General features: G+C 36.9%; 1 protein-coding gene across 6 annotated transcripts in view; it reads right to left on the minus strand.

Moving 5' to 3' along the window:
* TPK1 (thiamin pyrophosphokinase 1) overlaps positions 1-15,888 on the minus strand; it is a 347,265-nt gene that overhangs the window by 174,378 nt on the left and 156,999 nt on the right. For all 6 annotated transcript variants that reach the window (XM_080818627.1, XM_080818623.1, XM_080818626.1 and 3 more), the window contains one exon: positions 6,805-6,877. In XM_080818627.1, coding sequence (XP_080674753.1) covers positions 6,805-6,877 — 73 coding nt within the window. The remainder of the gene's footprint in view (positions 1-6,804; positions 6,878-15,888) is intronic.

A 15,888-nucleotide genomic window follows, 5' to 3' on the forward strand; every position in this document is an offset into this window, starting at 1 on the left:
AAATGTACACCATTTAAAATAAAGTCAATTTGAAAGGACTATGATTGAGGCAAGCGTAAGAATTAAGGTATATTGGAGAGATCCTTCCACTTAATGTCCCCTGCTTGTCTCATCATTCTCCTGGGGAGGTGCTAATAAGGAAAGGCTAACCAGTTTAACAACATAAAGTGAAGAACCTGTCACTCAGTTATCAATGGAAACTGCCTGTCTATAATTCCCTTAACAGAGGTTTATATCTCAACATATGTTAATCAGTCTTAATGCGCAAGCCTAAGAATTTAGTCAATGGAGTTGAGCTTTATACAGTCACATAGTTTCCTCTGTATGGTATAATAGTCAAACTGGCTAACATTTCTCAATTTCTAACAGCCCAGTTTGCCATTTTCTCTAAATTAATTGGACCACATCTAAAAGTTGTTGGCATGTGGCCAAGCAGAAGTAGAAAAGAGATACAGCTAGGAGGAGGAAATAATAAGATTCATGACCTTCCATAGATTAATAAAGATGTTTTTAACTGGAGATTAAAAATATCTCTGGAGATTCTATGAAATTTAAATAGAATTGAACCTGAGGCATTATCAAACTCAAAAGGATATTTTCAGTAATTTTTATTCTGATTTATTAAATCTAGGTCCATAAACTGTACACTTACGGAAAAACTGGATTGAAATCTTTTTAAAAGCAGTATTACTGAGAAAAGTATTTTTAAAAAAAAGCTCTTATGTAAACAATTTTAGACAGTAAAACAAAATACTGCCACCTAAGAACTTTTAGAGTACTTGTACATGTCTAACATTACATGATCATTATTACAAGTGTATGAGAAAGCCAGGGCTGACTTAATTTCACATGCCTTAGTAAGACTTCCAGACGTGCAAGCTAGCAACTCAAAAAATAATTCGTACAGTTAGCCCAGGAAATCATGACTTTACTGTTTATAAAAATCCACAAACTAAAACGCACTCTACTAATAGCCAAGACTCAGTGGTATCTGACATCTCTGCCTGAGTACGATACCTAGCTCTACCTGCCACCCCCACTGTTTGAGAATCAGTGTCCTCATCTTTAAATTTGGATTAATACACAAGCATTTCTTGCTTAACATTTATAGTCCATTTATGAAAAATCAGACGTTCTATTCAAACGTCAACCAGAAGCCAATTTCCCATTTTTCTGACAGGTGAAAGTAAAATCTGAACCCAAAACCTCAGTCTCCAAAGATGTAACAGAAACATTTATAGAAGAAACAGTCATTAAGATGAGATGTAAAATGATGAGCAACTTTTTATTGCATATAATATTCCTACTATCTTATAGTTATGAAAAGGAGCACAGATTAAACACATTTAGACATACTACCCTCGTCTTTCAAGAGTAGTCTTCAAAAATTTGGGTACAGTCAAACCAGTGTTAGAGGATTAGAAAACCTCACTAAAAACATTGATTTAATATAAGATATTCTTCAATAATTCATCTATTTGCTTAAAAAATTTATCTTTTCAATTCTGAAAAAGATATAATGAAAGACAAGGAGAGTAATATGCCTGGATCTCTACTTCTACTCCTGAACTTATAGTGCTAGAACTACCTGGTAGCCTAGAATGATCTTGTTATGGCTTTAACAGAAAATTGGTGGTTTGGCATCAACCCAACCTTTCTGCTAGTCTCATTCATCATTTATACCAGGGGTCACTGTATGTTTTCAGTCAAGTCTTGCTTTTGTAACTTCAGTTCTACCAGGGTCTTTGGCCCACACCATGTTCTAGTATTTTTTGACCACTGTTGTGACACCATATTGTGTTATTCCAGGACTTGGAAGGATTAACAAAGAAGGTAAAATCAGAACTTAGATCTAGAGTCCTTTTCCTGACTTAAAACAAGAGTCATTTTCACTTTACAGTCTGGCACAAGGCCTTCTGTTTATACTAACACTTTTTGGAATGCCAAAACACTCATCTGTAGCACAAAGGAAGACATTCATAGGCTACCTACACCCTTGCTAATTTTCTATTACCAAATCACCTTGGTTCTTCAATGTTCTGTCTTGGCTCAATCCTGTGTCCTATAAACAGCTTTTGTCTAATTTAATAACTTATTAGTTTGGGCATTCTTAGTCTGGCCCAACTACTGCCACGCCAGCACTGAGGGTGGAAGGGAATGGCATGATGGAAATGTGAAGGTACAACGTCTGGTTAACACACTGACTATTAACCTGTTGGTGGTGACACTGGTATTCATTCCCAGGGATGCTAAATACCTTGTGCAAGCAACTTGCCCAACAGGCCAGACACAACGTGTTGACAAGCAGTAGTGGCAGCTGAGTCCCAATTCTAACAAAATTCTTCTTAATAGAAGTCACGGATATTGACCCAAGAGCTGTCTCTGACCAGATCTACCATTTTCTTTTGAGTCATTTAAACTTTATGGACCTTAGCTTTTTCATCAGAAAACTGCGCTACATAACACTGTTTCATTTTGTATTGTATTTAAATTATTGTACATTTCATCATTATATTTATCAAATATTTTCATCTATCCTACACACCTACATTTTTGGAAAAACCTTGTTATTTTGTGGCTCTTTAAGGCACTTAAAATACAGCTACGAGTTCCTTAATGTACTAAATATAAAGGAAACATGTTTGAAAACCCCCCCTCCTATATCTAGTCAAGACTCCATAGACCACATGTCAATCAAAGCATATCAGGAGTTCCATGATATAACAGTTTCTTCAAAAGTTCTCAGGTGGGGGGGCACCTGGGTGGCTCAGTGGGTAAAGCCTCTGCCTTCAGCTCAGGTCATAATCCCAGGGTCCTGGGATCAAGCCCCGCATCAGGCTCACTGCTCAGCCGGGGGGCCTGCTTCCTCCTCTCTCTGTCTGCCTCTCTGCCTACTGGTGATCTCTGTCTGTCAAATAAATAAATAAAATCTTTAAAAAAAAAATAAATAAATAAAAGTTCTCAGGTGGGGACCCTGGGTGGTTTAGTGGGTTAAAGCCTCAAAGCCTCTGCCTTCAGCTCAGGTCATGATCCCAGGGTCCTGGGATTGAGCCCCGCATCGGGCTCTCTGCTTAGCAGGGAGCCTGCTTCCTCCTCTCTCTCTCTCTTTCTTTCTCTCTGCCTACTTGTGATCTCTGTCTGTCAAATAAATAAATAAAATTTTAAAAAAAAAGTTCTCAGGAAACTAAAATAAATGTGGGTAATTTAGATTGGGTAATTAAGAAGGCTGAAATATATGATTCTAGACTTGAATCAAGGAATAGTGACTCAGAGAGTAATAAATAAACAAACAAAAATATCAGGGGAAAATCTATAAGAGACATTCTTCATTCAGAGCTAGTATCATGAGCCACGCAGGGAAGAACTGAGACACAGAGGCAAAAGGAGAAATGCAAATATCTTCCAGCTCTATCTGAAAAGGAAAGCTTTATGGAGTAAATTAAGAAAGGCATAGCATATGCATTTCTATGGACCTATGGAATTAATTGGTGGACTTAACTCTCCCCTACATGTCTAAAACCCAAAGGAATAAATAATTAAGACCTATGAACATAAAGATTAGTGGCTGGGTTGTGGGTATGTAACTTCGCTTAAAGCAGGTTATGCATATGAAGAATCAAAGAGGGAACACTAATAGCTAATGTTTTCTTCTTCCTTCTTATATATCACTAATTAAAGACCAGGAATCTATTATGACATCCTTAAAACATCTTTCTCACTGCCTAACACTCAGAACAAAGTCAGTCAGATGGCGTGGTAGCCAGCCTCCAAGATGGCTACCAAGGATTCCTGCCATCTGGTATTGACAACCTTGTGCAGTCTGATCCCACGCTGTACCAGGGTTGGTCTGTGTGACTAGCAGCATCTGCCAGAAGACATACTAAGACGGTGTATCACTGCTGAAATTAGGTCACAAGAAAGACAGCTACTTCTGTCTTGGGCTGGCTGTCTTGCATGCATGTCCTCACTCCCTCCTCCCCTCCCTCTCTGGACAGCAAGCTGCCATGTTGTGAGCAGCCCAATGGCATAGAACTGATGCTTCCAGTCACTAACCACTGAGAAATAACAGCCAGTGAGGCCAACCGGCAATGACATGATCCATCTTAGAAGAGAATTCTACAGCTGCAGTGCAGCCTTGAGATGACTGAAAAACCCAGCTACACTATAACCTCAGGAGAAACCTTGAGCCAGAAGCACTTAGTTAATTGACTTCCATATTCTTTACTTGGAGAAAGCATGTGAGATACAAATTGTTTGCCATTCCAAACTGCTAAAATTTAGTATAATTTATTCCACAACAATAGATAACTAATGCAGATGGCAAGATCTGGGATATAAAATATTCTGTTTAAAAGCCAGCGAATCAAATACCTTAATACTCTATATTTAGTGTTCTCAGAAATTAGGCAGAGAAACCAATTTAAAGTTCTGTATAGTCAGGAGTGCTGGGTGGCTCAATACTTAAGCATCTGACTTAGCTGAGGTCATGATCTCAGGGTCCTGGGATCGAGCCTCATGAGGAATCTCCCTATTCCTTTCTCTCTCCCTCTGCCCCTTCCAACGCTCATGCTCATGCGTGCTCTCTCTCTCAATAAGTAAAATCTTAAAAATAAAAAAAATAAATTGAATTTAAAAAGAAATGAAGTTTTATATAATCATGCAAGCTTGGGTTTTTCCTTTAAGTCAAAAACTACTGGGGAAAAAATTGTGTGAATAAATGTTGGCTGCAAAACCCACTTTGTAATTTTAAGAAACTTCAGCATTTTAAATTCTTTATTTTACTTTCTTCACTACAGTCCCAGTTTCAGCTTCACTGAAAACCCAGAACAGGTAGAAGGGGAAAAAAAGTATTTGAAAGCAGAGATAACCTTCTTTCATTTGTAAAAGAGCAGCTTGAAGACTGCCTAAATTGGAGATAATGGTTTATATGAATTGTGTGAGATGCAGCATTAACTTGTTGTCATTAGCATCATTATAAAAACCATAGCTAAACACTCACCATGTGTTATATAGGGCACATTAGCTATATAAAATACATCATTGGTGCCCTCTGGGAACAGATCAGAAAAGTTCAAAGCTGTGAGTTCCCATTGATACTTGAAAAAAACTGAATTGCACTATATCAATTTATAACTACGCAATGTAGGATTTATTAGATGAGCTAATCTTACTTTAAAAACTATACCTTAATAAATAAAAATTAGCTTTGAGATTAAAGAAATTGAAGCAGAAGTTATAAGAGAAATTCATCAAATTGTAGTTAACCCAAAATTTTCCTTTATCCTTGACCTCATTTCACTGATTTCAGAAATTAAGGAGCTGGCTTCCTCTCATTTTCTGTTATTTCCCCATCCTGGATAGGAATGATCAGATTGACACTTGCAGTTCCAGCAAGCCAGCAGCATTTAAGAGAAGGGGAGAAAAGACATCTGGCCAGATCTTCAACTAGTTTCTAAGTCTGCTTGTTCCTGCCTCTCCTGCTGTTTCTTCTGCTTCTGAAAATATGATTAATATCTTTGAATTTATAAAACTCTGCATTGTAAGCAAGGCTGAGGGCTTTCCAACCCAAAGAGGTTGAGGTACGGAGTTAATGAGAAGTGAGGCTGTGGGGAATGAACAGAAAGATGCCAATGTTAAAGTAATTGAGCATGAATATCAAACACTGACTTGGGAACAGTCTTCATTTGCTGATGGAGAATCTGATCAGCTGGTGGGCAGAGGGAACAAGCCCAGAGCTGCATTCACTGCCAGCCCCGGAATTTCCAAATCATAACAGCCTATGCATTAGAAACTTGGTATCTCTGCATCGCCATTTAGAATCATGTTTTCCTTTTTTTCCTTCCTTTCCTCCTTCTCTCCTTTCTTTCCTTCCTATGAAAGTTTCACTCCCTTTCTTTCTGAATTTATCTCACTCATCCCCATGCCTTATAAAGAATTAAAATTTTTATCTCAGTAACTGCAGTTTCTTTTACAAGTGTGTGCAATTTGCTAATACCAGTTCAGAAGAATACAGATGATGGTGTTGTGGCTGAACTGCTGAGCTATAATTTTTATCTAAAAAACTCTGCATTGTCCTCTAAAACCAATGAAAGCTTAAATTATTAATTACAGTAATACACTCCTATGTGTCTTCTATCATTCTTAATTGGATCATATATGCATTCTTTGTAGCAGTAAGGATCTCTGGGAGGCTTGCACAACAGTGATAAAATGAACACCCTAATAAGTGGTATGTCATTATTAATTTCAAGTTGTAATGAATAGTTTTATTCAGAACAGGGTAATAACAGTTTTAAGAAAACTAAAATTAAAGAAAAAAACTGGTTCTCAAATTTTGGGGACACATGATTATGCATTTTGATAAACATTCATTTACAAGTCTGTTTACTAGTTTACAATGCAAAAAATAGACAACACTTAAAAATAAGTCAACTGGGAACTGGTTCAATTAAATACAGTGTATACATTAAATGAAATTAAAAATGACTTTTGAAAAATATATATTAACTAAGGAGGCTGTAGGCAGTAACAGTATATTATTAAATAAGCTTATATAAACTCATTTAAAATACATATGCATGAAGGACTAAGCATTAATGAATATCTGATGGTGAAAGAATTACTAAGCCTGTGTTTCTACTTGTCATTTTCTAAATCCTATTTCAATGTGTATTACAATTGCTATAAAATTTTTTTAATAACCAAAGACTTTCTAAATCCCTACACATACACCAAGAAAGCCAGAAAGAACATAAGAAAGGCAATCATATACGAGATCTTAAATATAAAGTGTTTACAGTTTACCTTGACAGCGTAATATTCTTTAACTTCAGGCCTAATAGAATCAAAGTCTCCACTGATGAATTCAGGCAAAAAGCTGAAACAAAGAATTCCAAGTAAGTCAACTAATTAAGACTACTTGTTTGTTAACCTTTAAAACTATGCCAAGAGGATATCTTACACTCTTGGTTTCCATACAGTATGGTTAAGAGTAACTCCACATACCCAACTAATACATGAAACTAGTCACACTGTCAGTCAATGTTTATCCTGCTTTAAAAAAAAAAAAAAAAAAGATTATGGGTTAAAAAAACTCCCAGTTCAGAGGCACCTGGGTGGCTCAGTTAAGTGTCCGCCTTCAGCTCAGGTCATGATCTTGGGCTCCTGGGATCGAGCCCCACATCAGGCTCCCTGCTCAACAAGGAGTCTGCTTCTCCCTCTCTCTGTCTCATTCTCTCTCATATAAATAAAATCTTTAAAAAAAAAATAAATACAATAAACTCCCAGCTCAAAAACCCTAAAACCTTTCCATATTACTTTCTACATATACACAAACCTTTACATTATTGTGCCTCACACAAGCTCAGAACTTGAACAAATTTGAACAGAACATTTGAGGAGGAGGATTGCTCATTCTCTGCAGAGCAGGAGTCAGTTCAAAGACATTTTCTAGATGCCCTGCTGGCATACTTCTAGAAACAGGAGGCTTCTAGACAGGTTTGAAATACTACACAAATCACTAGGTAGAAGGAGAGAACTCCCCAAAACGAATGCTTCTAATTACATAATTGTCTCATTTCTCTTCCCTACATTTATATTTTTTTAGAACTCTTCCAGAAAGCCTATCTTACTCTACGTATATAAGCCATCCTTTACTATTTTTACATAAAACGTTTGCATGACCTGGTAGGATTTCTTCCAACTTAAAACTAAGTGTGGAAAAATGAAAGTTTCCTGGATTTCTCAGTGCTCCTACAAAAAGCCTTAGCCTCCAGAGCCTCTGAAAAATATATTATGTAAAGAAGGGAATGTCTGCCTTCATCCTCCAGAAATAGTCTACTTTTCCCATCCCATGAGAAGTAGCACTGCAGGCATTTATTTACCTGTTAACTGTTCTGATTCAAAAGAATAATAAAACTTCAAATATGTCTTCTCAAGAGGGCCACGTTGCTACATAATAGACTAGATCCCTAGCTAAAAGGAGACTAGAGCTTTAGTTCGCTGAGTATTACATGTCAAGAGTTGAAGCCCCAGAACCTGGGTGCCTCTCTAAGTCATAAAAGTCAAGACAGGGGCGCCTGGGTGGCTCAGTGGGTTAAAGCTTCTGCCTTCGGCTCAGGTCATGATCTCAGGGTCCTGGGATCGAGCCCCGCATCGGGCTCTCTGCTCAGCGGGGAGCCTGCTTCCTCCTCTCTCTGCCTGCCTCTCTGTCTACTTGTGATCTCTGTCTGTGAAATAAATAAATAAAATATTAAAAAAAAAAAAGTCAAGACAGAGAAGCTCTCGGCTCCTAGAGAGATTCCACTGATCTACCAATGGGTTGGGGTTAGGATTCAGGGTCATAGAATTTCCAGAGACTCTTGCAAGAGGGCAGAAGCTGCCACAACCCACTTAATACATTTAGGGGGAAAAGCATATTTCCTCTTCTTTCACATATGAACGGTGCAGCTACAAGCACAGGACAATGGACCTGGCTGTCACTGCAGGGCCAAAGGGTAAGAACAAGAGCAATGGGGACCGAGGTATCATGAAACTAGACTCAGAACTCCTTATATGTTCACTCAGGATAAAATTAATAAAGACGAACATGAAAAACCCAATACTAACTCTGTTCTTTCATGCAATTTTTTTTTTTTTTCAAATTTTGACCTTAGTTGGAAGTATTACTTCTTAGGTCTAACCTAATCTAACTAATCTATGTTAGACCAACTCTTCTTTGGGCTCTATGTCCCTAGGACAAATGGTAAGAAGTTCTACTATAATGATCTGTACCACTTGACGTGCTCAGATTTCATGGTTGGTTTGTTAACCAATGATAGTAACCTACTGAAATGTCTGCTAATTAATAAAATTGTAACATTCACTGAATATCAACCATGTACAAAAGACCATAGTTTATCTCAGAATAAAGCAGAACTGGGAAGTACCTAAGTTTTTAAATCACTTGCCTGGTTCCAATATCTTCCCGTAAACTTTTCTCCTCAAAATGTCCCTGGCCACATCTCAATTACTTCTAATTTCATTTTATACCTATCAAGGTAAATACTTTTTACTCTATCCACATGAGGACTAAAAATAGACTATTAGCTCTTTCCTGTTTTTCCTGTTGCAAAAATTCATGAATTTTTTAAAGTTTCGTTAAAATACTTCCATCAAAACAAGATGGGATCAGGAGGGAGACAAACCATAAGAGACTCTTAATCTCACGAAACAAACTGAGGATTGCTGGGGTTGGGGAGTAGGGAGAGGGTGGCTGGGTTATGGACATTGGGGAGGGTGTGTGCTATGGTGAGTGCTGTGAAGTATGTAAGCCTGATGATTCACAGACCTGTACCCCTGGGGCAAATAATACGTTACATATTAATTTTAAAAAAAATAAAAAGAATAAAATATATATCAAAAGCAAAAAAAAAAAAAAGCCCTCCATCAACCCTCCATCAAATAACACTCAAACACCCATAGAACAAAACTCATACAGATCTCAGAATATTATTATTGCTTGCTAGGGTCTGAATGTTTGTGTACCCCTAAAATGTGTATGTTGAAATCTTAACCCCTAATATGATGTTGTTAGGTGGTGAGGCCTTTAGGAGGTGACTAAGTCAGAAGGGTGGCACTCTTGTGACTGGGATTAGTGCCCATGTAAAAGAACCCCCCCACCCACCGCCCCGCTCTCTTGTCCCTTCCACCACATCAGGACACAGTGAGAAGACAGGCATCTATGAACCAGAGGGACTGGATCTTATCACACACTGAATCTTGATCTTGGACTTCCCAGCCTCCTCAACTATGAGTAATAAGTACTTGTTGTTTACAACCCATCCAGGCCATGGGATTCTCTGGAGCAGCGAGCGAGGATGAGGCATTACTGGACGGGGTAAAAGGAATTCCTCCAATATCCTCATTATCCTTTATAAGAAACGGAGATCCAAGAAGTGAAGTGAATTTTACATGTACAGCTAGTATCCAATCTACTTCACCATGTAAGGCAGCCATTCAAACTTAGGACTCTGGTTCTGTGCAGTATGAATCACCCAACTTCCTCATAAAACTGACTCAATATTGCTCCACAGATTTTAGTCCCTCAGATATCTAGAATCAATTTGCCAGTTTCCAAATATCATATTGATTTTGACAATAAATAAAAATGAAAAATAAAAACTGATACACACAGGCAACTAGTGTCTGTCCCCTTAGGATATATAATTTTAAACAGAATTAGATCTCTTTTTATTGCATACTGTGAATCATGAAGATAAGCAATCATATAAATTTATTTATATTTTCATATAAAATATTAATAGGAAAACAAACATATTGATAAAGATAACTTCTATTGACTTTTTAAATATAATCTTCTCCTATATAACATACATGCTTTAAAAATGAACAAGGAAAGAAAGTGAACAGGGATACTTATTTCTAAGTAGGTTCATCCCAAAAATATACCTGATACACAGGCTGAGATGACTACAATAATTATAACTTTTTGTCATATAATACAGTAGTTTTGGAAACTTCCTGAAATGTGTTTTTGGACAGAGCAATTAAAAGTCCAGCTCACATTTTGGAGGCATCGGTTGCCATGGTACTCCGGCATTCTGAAGAGGTACTTACTGGGGATGACACTTCATAGATACAGAGGTACAATGTTACATTATAAAGAGTTTACGCAGGAAGATTGTTTTCACAACTCTTTGGAGACTGACTGCTTATAGCAAGTGACTAAAGATATAAGGAATTCTGTCTCCACTAACCATACTTCTGTACACTGTTGGCATCGATCAGACCAGTACACCTCATCTTGCTATCCTCGATCTAATGGCACTGATTGGCTGGTACTAAAAGGTGTTCCAAATGCTCAATAAATGGTGTGGACTCCTTTGATTTTTACATTTAACTCTTACCACACTTGCCACTCACTAATGACAAAATAAAAGTTCAACCAGAGCCAAGATAATCAGTGAGCTAAAGATCCATTGCATGTAATCATCAAGAGGGAGGCTGATATATTTCGAGAATATGCCTAAACATGATGTGTGAGCACCGAGCACACAAATGCTGGTAATAATACAATAAAGTAAAAAGGTAGAGGAGAAGGCAGTGGGTGGAAATGGGGAGGAACCGAGAAGAAGGGGGGCAGAATGGGGAAAGGTGGTAGGAAAAGAGGGAGAAGGAAAGAATACTGAAGGGGAGGGGAGGGGAGGGAGCAGGGAGAGAGGAGAAGATGGGAAAACAGTAAAAGGGGAGGAGAAAGGCCAGGAGAAGGCAGAGGAAGACAAAAGTGAAAAAGAAGCATAAGGAAAGAAGCCCTTATTACAAACTTCCTATTACGCCTCACCACTACTTCCTCGCTTGCCCAAAATACTGAACTTTTCTGAGCCTCATGTCTTCACATGTAAAATGAAGATAATTTAGAGTGCTTGTGAAGATTAAGAGTTAATCCATGTAAAGCACTTAGAAAATGCCTGGCACACGGTAAGCACGATTTTAAGCTCTTCAGCTAAAATAAAAGTTATTACTAGAGAAGCTAAGTAACATGCCTGAGGTTACAAGGCTAAGAAGAGCTAGAGCCAAAATTCAAACCCAGGGAGCCTAATCTTTGTTCTTGGACAGCTAAGTCTACAGCCTTCCACGTATGCACATTTATGAAATGGAGCCAGACTTTGTCATGGAGAAAGTTCTCTATACAACCACATGACTCCCTTGCAGATTTTAGTAATCGGTGTTAATTTGGTCAACTGTTTATTTTAGAAACGTATTGGCAAAGCAGAAGAGGACAATTTGCGCTGCTTGCTATAGAGTAAAGATGGGATTTGATTAAAGGAATAGGTTAGGAGGAGAATGTCTGAGAATACTGCTGAAAAAGAGTAGGGCTACACATGCAAGGCAAAAAATGGTACTCCGTCTAAGGAAAGGAGGAATTAATCATTCAAAGATTTGAACTAACATTCTCTGCAGAACCGTACAACTTAAATAAGGGAAGGTGGGCAAAAACGAGGGCAATCCAAAATATAATAATGAATAATGACTGTGTATATAGAAATAATTAGTTCAACTGTCTTCATAAATACATCTCTAAATGTAATAAAGGTGTCAAAAGTTATTTAAATATTTGTATAATTTTGGATAAAAGGGACGTTCTGAGAAAAAACACACAATGACAAATCCTATTGTGCTGTATAAAAATGTAACAATGTGCTTATAAAAAAAGTATAGTCAAAATATAATATTTTTATATATGTAGAATATATAATGCATAAAGACTGCTATCCCTAATATACAAATAGTATTCCAAAGCGGTAAAGGAAACAAATCCAACAGAAAAACTTGTCAAAGGCTATTCACACCACACAAGGAAAAGTCACACAAGAAATATAAAAGGCAACAAGTACATGAAAATATGGTAGGTAACTAATTACTTGTCAAGGAAATAAATACTAAAGCAATAGTAGGATACCGACTGACACAAGAACATGTCAAAAATTAGGGGCAAGTATTGCTAGCCTCAAGAAAAACAAGCACACTCACAGACCCCTGGGATCATGAATGGAATACAGCTTATAGCAATACCACTTGAGAATCTATGCTACAAAGGATAGTACATAGAGTATCTATACAATAACAACAAGAAGAAAAAGATAAATATTTAATAATACAGGGAAGGTTAAATATAATGTCCACTAATAGGGAAATAGGCAGCTTTAAGATGAGTTGACTTCATCATAGACTTGACAACTGTCCCACAGTCAGTGTCTATTCCACGTTAAGTGAAAAAAAAAAGCAAATTCTAGAAAAATGTATATGCTCTTACCTTGAGATTTAAAAAAAATGTTTTACATACAGGCTGCACATAATTACTGTATGCAACCTAATAAATTTAGAGATAAGGACAGACACACCCACAAAACTACGATCACAATCTACATCATCAACATACCCATCACCTCCAAAATGTCCTGATTAATTTTTATCAGAACAGTTAATATCAGATCATCAGCATTTCATAGCTTTCAGTGTACTAGTCTTTCACTTCCTAGGTTAAGTTTATTCCTGAGTATTTTATTCTTTTTTGATGATTTTGTAAGTGGAATGATTTTCCTAGTTTCCTTTTCAGAGACTTTTTGTTGTTTTTGTGTAGAAATGCAGCTGATTTTTGTGTATTGATTTTGTATACTGTAATTTTGCTGAATTCATTTATTTGTTCCAACAGATTTTTTTTGTTTTTATTGTGTGTGTAATCATTAGGGTTTTAGAGATGTAAGATCATGCCATCTGCAAACAGAGCTAATTTTACTACTTCCTTTATGACTTAGAAGCCTTTAATTTCTTTTTCTTGCATAATTGCTCTGGCTAGGGTATCTAGTAGTATGTTGAATACTAGTGATGAGAGTGAGAATCCTTATCTTTTTCCAGATATTAGAGGAAAACTTTTCAGTTTTTCACCACTGAGAATGATGTCAGCTGTTAACTTTCCATATATGGACTTTATCGTGTTGAGGTAATTTGAGTTTTTAATCACAAAAGGGTGTTGAATTTTGTCAAATGCTTTCTATGCATCTATTGAGATGATAATGTGATTTTTATCCTTCATTCTGTTACTATGGTGTATCATGTTGATGATATGTTGACTCATCCTTGCATAGCAAGGATAAATGCCACTTGGTCATGGTGTCTGATTCTTTTAATGTGCTCTTGAATTTGCTTTGCTATTTTGTTGAGGATTTTGCATACGTTTTCATCAGGGATACTGTTTCATAGTTTTCAGATCTCTGGCTTTATATCAGAGTAATGCTGGCTTGATTTTAAAAACAATGGAAGTATTCCTTCTATTTTCTGGGAGATATTGAGATGGACTGGATTAATTTTTCCTTAAAAACTTAGAAAAATTCATCTGTGATGCCATCTGTTCTGGCCTTTTCCTGTTAGATTGTTTTTTATTATTGATTCAATCTTATTTGTTATTGATCTGTTCAGGCTTTCTTTCTTTCTTTCTTTTTTAACGATTTTGTTTATTTGACAGAGAGAGAGTACAAGCAGGGGGAGTGGCAGGGAGAGGGAGAAAGTGGCTCCTGCGTGGCTTAATCCCAGGACTCTGGGATTAGACCTGAGTGGAAGACATGCTTAACCCACTGAGCCACCCAGGCATCCCAAGGCTTTCTGTTTCTCCTTGACTCAATCTTGGTATGCTTTATTGTATGTTTCTAGGAATTTATTTACTCCCTTTGGGTTGTCCAATTTGTTGGCACACAATTGTTCATAATAGTCCCTCATGATCTTTTTTTTATTTCTGTGGCACTTGTTATAATGTCTCCTTCGTTTATGATTTTATTTGACTCTTCTTTCTTTTTTTCCTGGTTAGTCTGGGTAAGGATTTTCAATTTGGTTTATCTTTTCAAAAAACCAACTCTTATTTTCATTGATTTTTCTATCTTTTACTCTGTTTTTTTTTCTCTCGCTGCACTAATCTTTATTTCCTTCCTTCTATTAACTTTGGATTAAGTTTGCTCTTTTTCTAGTTCTCTGAAGTGTAATGTTAGGTTGTTTGAGGTTTTTTTTTTTTTTTAAGATTTTATTTATTTATTTATTTGATGGAGAGATCACAAGTAGGCAGAGAGGCAGGCAGAGAGAGGGGGGGAAGCAGGCTCCCTGCCGAACAGAGAGCCCAATGTGGGGCTCGATCCCAGGACCCTGAGATCATGACCTGAGCCGAAGGCAGAGGCTTAACCCACTGAGCCACCCAGGTGCCCCGAGATCTTTTTTTAAATATAGATGTTTACTACTATTAACTTCTCTTTTAATTTAGTTTTTGATGCATCCCATAAGTTTTGGTATTAACAGTGTTTTAAAACAATAAAATAAAAACAAACAAAAATGCCTGTAAACATATTCAAACATTTTTGTATAAGTGCAAACGAAATAATGGTAGTGAATGGATGAAGCTATTGATGCTGATTATCTCAGAGGATGGGATTTTTTTTTTTAAGATTTTAATAAATAAAAGACAAACTAAAAGAGATAACTAAAACACCCAGAGAAAACAAAACTAACCAAAAAAATAAATAAATAAATAAAGGAGGGGTGCCTGGATGGCTCAGTTGGTTAAGTGTCTGCCTTCGGCTCAGGTCATGATCCCAGGGTCCTGGGATGGAGTCCCGCGTCGGGCTCCCTGCTCCATGGGGAGTCTGCTCCCTCTGACCTTCTCCCCTTTCATGCTCTCTCTCACTGTCTCTCTCTCAAATAAATAAATAAATCTTTAAAAAAATAATAAAGGAAATACAAACAACATCTCCACATCACACAGTTAAAATAAAAATTAAGGACACAGTGAGAAAAGAGAAATGATAAGAGGGAAAACATAAAACTTTGCAAAAAAAAAATTGAATTAGGGGCACCTGGGTGGCTCAGTGGGTTAAAGCCTCTGCCTTCGGCTCAGGTCATGATCTCAGGGTCCTGGGATCAAGCCCTGCATCGGGCTCTCTGCTCAGCGGGGAACCTGCTTCCTCCTCTCTCTCTCTGCCTGCCTCTCTGCCTACTTGTGATCTCTGTCTGTCAGATAAATAAATAAAATCTTTTAAAAAAAATTGAATTAGAGAAAAAGAAAAAAAAAGGAACAAAAAAAATAAAGATCTGAGGTCTCTTAATCTAGATGAAGACTTCTAGGAAATATTTTTTGAATACTTCCTATATGCTAGTCTGTATTTCGTTCATGCATTTTATATTTATTAATTAGTAAAATTTTATTTAATTTTCACAATCATTCCAAAAGATTTTTATCATCCTAATTTTATGGTAGAAAGCTAAGTCTGAGAGATATGAAGCAACATACACAGATTTCACACAGATTCAAAATGTTCTCCCCTCCTTTTCTTCCCCCTCCTCCTTTCT

This window comes from Martes martes, assembly GCF_963455335.1.
Source record: "Martes martes genome assembly, chromosome: 11".
Classification (NCBI taxonomy): Eukaryota; Metazoa; Chordata; class Mammalia; order Carnivora; family Mustelidae; genus Martes; species Martes martes.